The sequence below is a fragment of the Dendrobium catenatum genome, unplaced genomic scaffold, assembly GCF_001605985.2.
Source record: "Dendrobium catenatum unplaced genomic scaffold, ASM160598v2 original_scaffold_242165, whole genome shotgun sequence".
Lineage (NCBI taxonomy): Eukaryota > Viridiplantae > Streptophyta > Magnoliopsida > Asparagales > Orchidaceae > Dendrobium > Dendrobium catenatum.
In genome coordinates this window covers 1-1,460 of record NW_021560572.1, presented here as the reverse complement: position 1 = coordinate 1,460, position 1,460 = coordinate 1, and the positions used below count along the sequence as shown (strand labels likewise).

General features: G+C 39.5%; 1 protein-coding gene across 1 annotated transcript; it reads left to right on the top strand.

Moving 5' to 3' along the window:
* Nucleotides 1-6: 6 nt before the first annotated feature.
* Nucleotides 7-1,408, top strand: LOC110107333 (protein MALE DISCOVERER 2-like). The gene is made up of 3 exons (XM_020837580.2): nucleotides 7-416; nucleotides 504-636; nucleotides 710-1,408. The coding sequence occupies exons 1-3, from the start codon at nucleotides 329-331 to the stop codon at nucleotides 738-740; spliced, it is 252 nt and encodes an 83-aa protein (XP_020693239.1). The 5' UTR covers nucleotides 7-328; the 3' UTR covers nucleotides 741-1,408.
* Nucleotides 1,409-1,460: the final 52 nt, after the last annotated feature.

The following is a 1,460-nucleotide window of genomic DNA, read 5'->3' as shown; positions in this document are numbered from 1 at the left end:
ACCAAAAAAAGAACAACCGCCCACCTCCCCGAAAACTCACCTCCTACCTCCCTATCTCGCCATCTCTACCGGAAAAGGAAAGAAAGAGTAAGCCGGAAGTAGGTCGGCGAGGCGATATATGTAGCAGAGACGGCCCAAGGGGATTAAAAAATGGCAGCGACTGATATATGCATTATTTTCTCGCATGGACCTTACCTTGGGAAATTCTAATCCCTATATCTTCTTTCCGCGTGCCCGACACTCCACGGAAGTTCCCTTTTTTTGACTCTACTATGGATCCTGAATTCCTTTGCAGCTCCCTCATTAAGTTTCTTCGGTTTTAGAGGAGATGGGGTGGTTTAGTCTATCATGGCGATTTGCTACTTTGATTTTGCTCTGTTGGGAGCTGGAAATCGCTGCTGCTGTCAGCGTTCAAGGTCAGGGGTTTTTTAGTACTCTCTCTCTCTCTCTATATATATATATATATTTGTTGGTGTTATTGTTCAGTATGAAGAATGGTGCAGGTAAGGCTCTGTTGAGGTTGAAGGAGAAGTTGGTGGATCCGTTCGGCGTTATAGCGGATTGGAATGAGGAGGGCGCTTCTGATCCATGGTCGTTGTGTGGTGCGGAATGCACTGATGGAAGAGTTGCGTCTCAGTGAGTGATGGGAATTTGCCCTAATTACTTGCTTAATTTTATGTTTTTCATAATGGTTTTTCTCGGTTGGTAGTTTGGACCTGATTGCCTTATCAACAAATTGAGTATCCGGAGCATCCATTGGTTAGTTTCTCCTGGCTGAAAATTATTAATGTAGCATTGATCCCAGTGAATTGATATCATGGTGTGCCTGCAAATGCAATTTTATGCACTAATGTTGTTGTGGACGTGTTTGATCCATATATGTCTGCGGGTGTTATTAGAAATTTACTAGCAAATACGGAACAAGCCTAAGAAAGGAAAAATAGAGAGAAAGAGAAAACTTGATAGATAAGCTCTAGAAATTTCACTAGATCTCAGTCAATCATATTATGCTATGCTCATCCTCTTACTCTCTATTTATAGTTTAAGATTGAGGTTCAATGCTAAAAGAATGATTACATCAAGTAATACAAATAAAATTAAATAACAAGACTTAACAATGTTTGTTGTAAAAATGTACAAGTGTTGTTGCATGATAGCTATTCAAGTACTTGGGCAGCTCTTAATGAGTTCTATGTTGAGGAAAAGATCATTTGAGGAAGAGCTTCTTATGCAAACTCACTTGGGGAGATTAACGACTCCTCTTACTCTCCATGTGATGTCTAAAAATTTGATTAGAATTCTTTAAATATAAATTATGTTTAACCTCATGAGATGAAAGATACCCTTGATTTTTGTGTTTAAAAGCATACGCATGTAAATTTTACTTCGAATAAAAATGATGGTTGTTGAGAAGCTACGTATTGTCACACCCCAAATCACCCCCTTGGCAACATAGGGTG

Bases quoted from the DNA above. Each gene is read 5' to 3' on its own strand.
- LOC110107333 (XM_020837580.2), top strand. From the start codon at position 329: ATGGGGTGGTTTAGTCTATCATGGCGATTTGCTACTTTGATTTTGCTC. The intron at 417-503 runs GTCAGGGGTTTT...AGAATGGTGCAG, and splicing joins TGCTGCTGTCAGCGTTCAAG to GTAAGGCTCTGTTGAGGTTG. The intron at 637-709 runs GTGAGTGATGGG...CTCGGTTGGTAG, and splicing joins GATGGAAGAGTTGCGTCTCA to TTTGGACCTGATTGCCTTAT.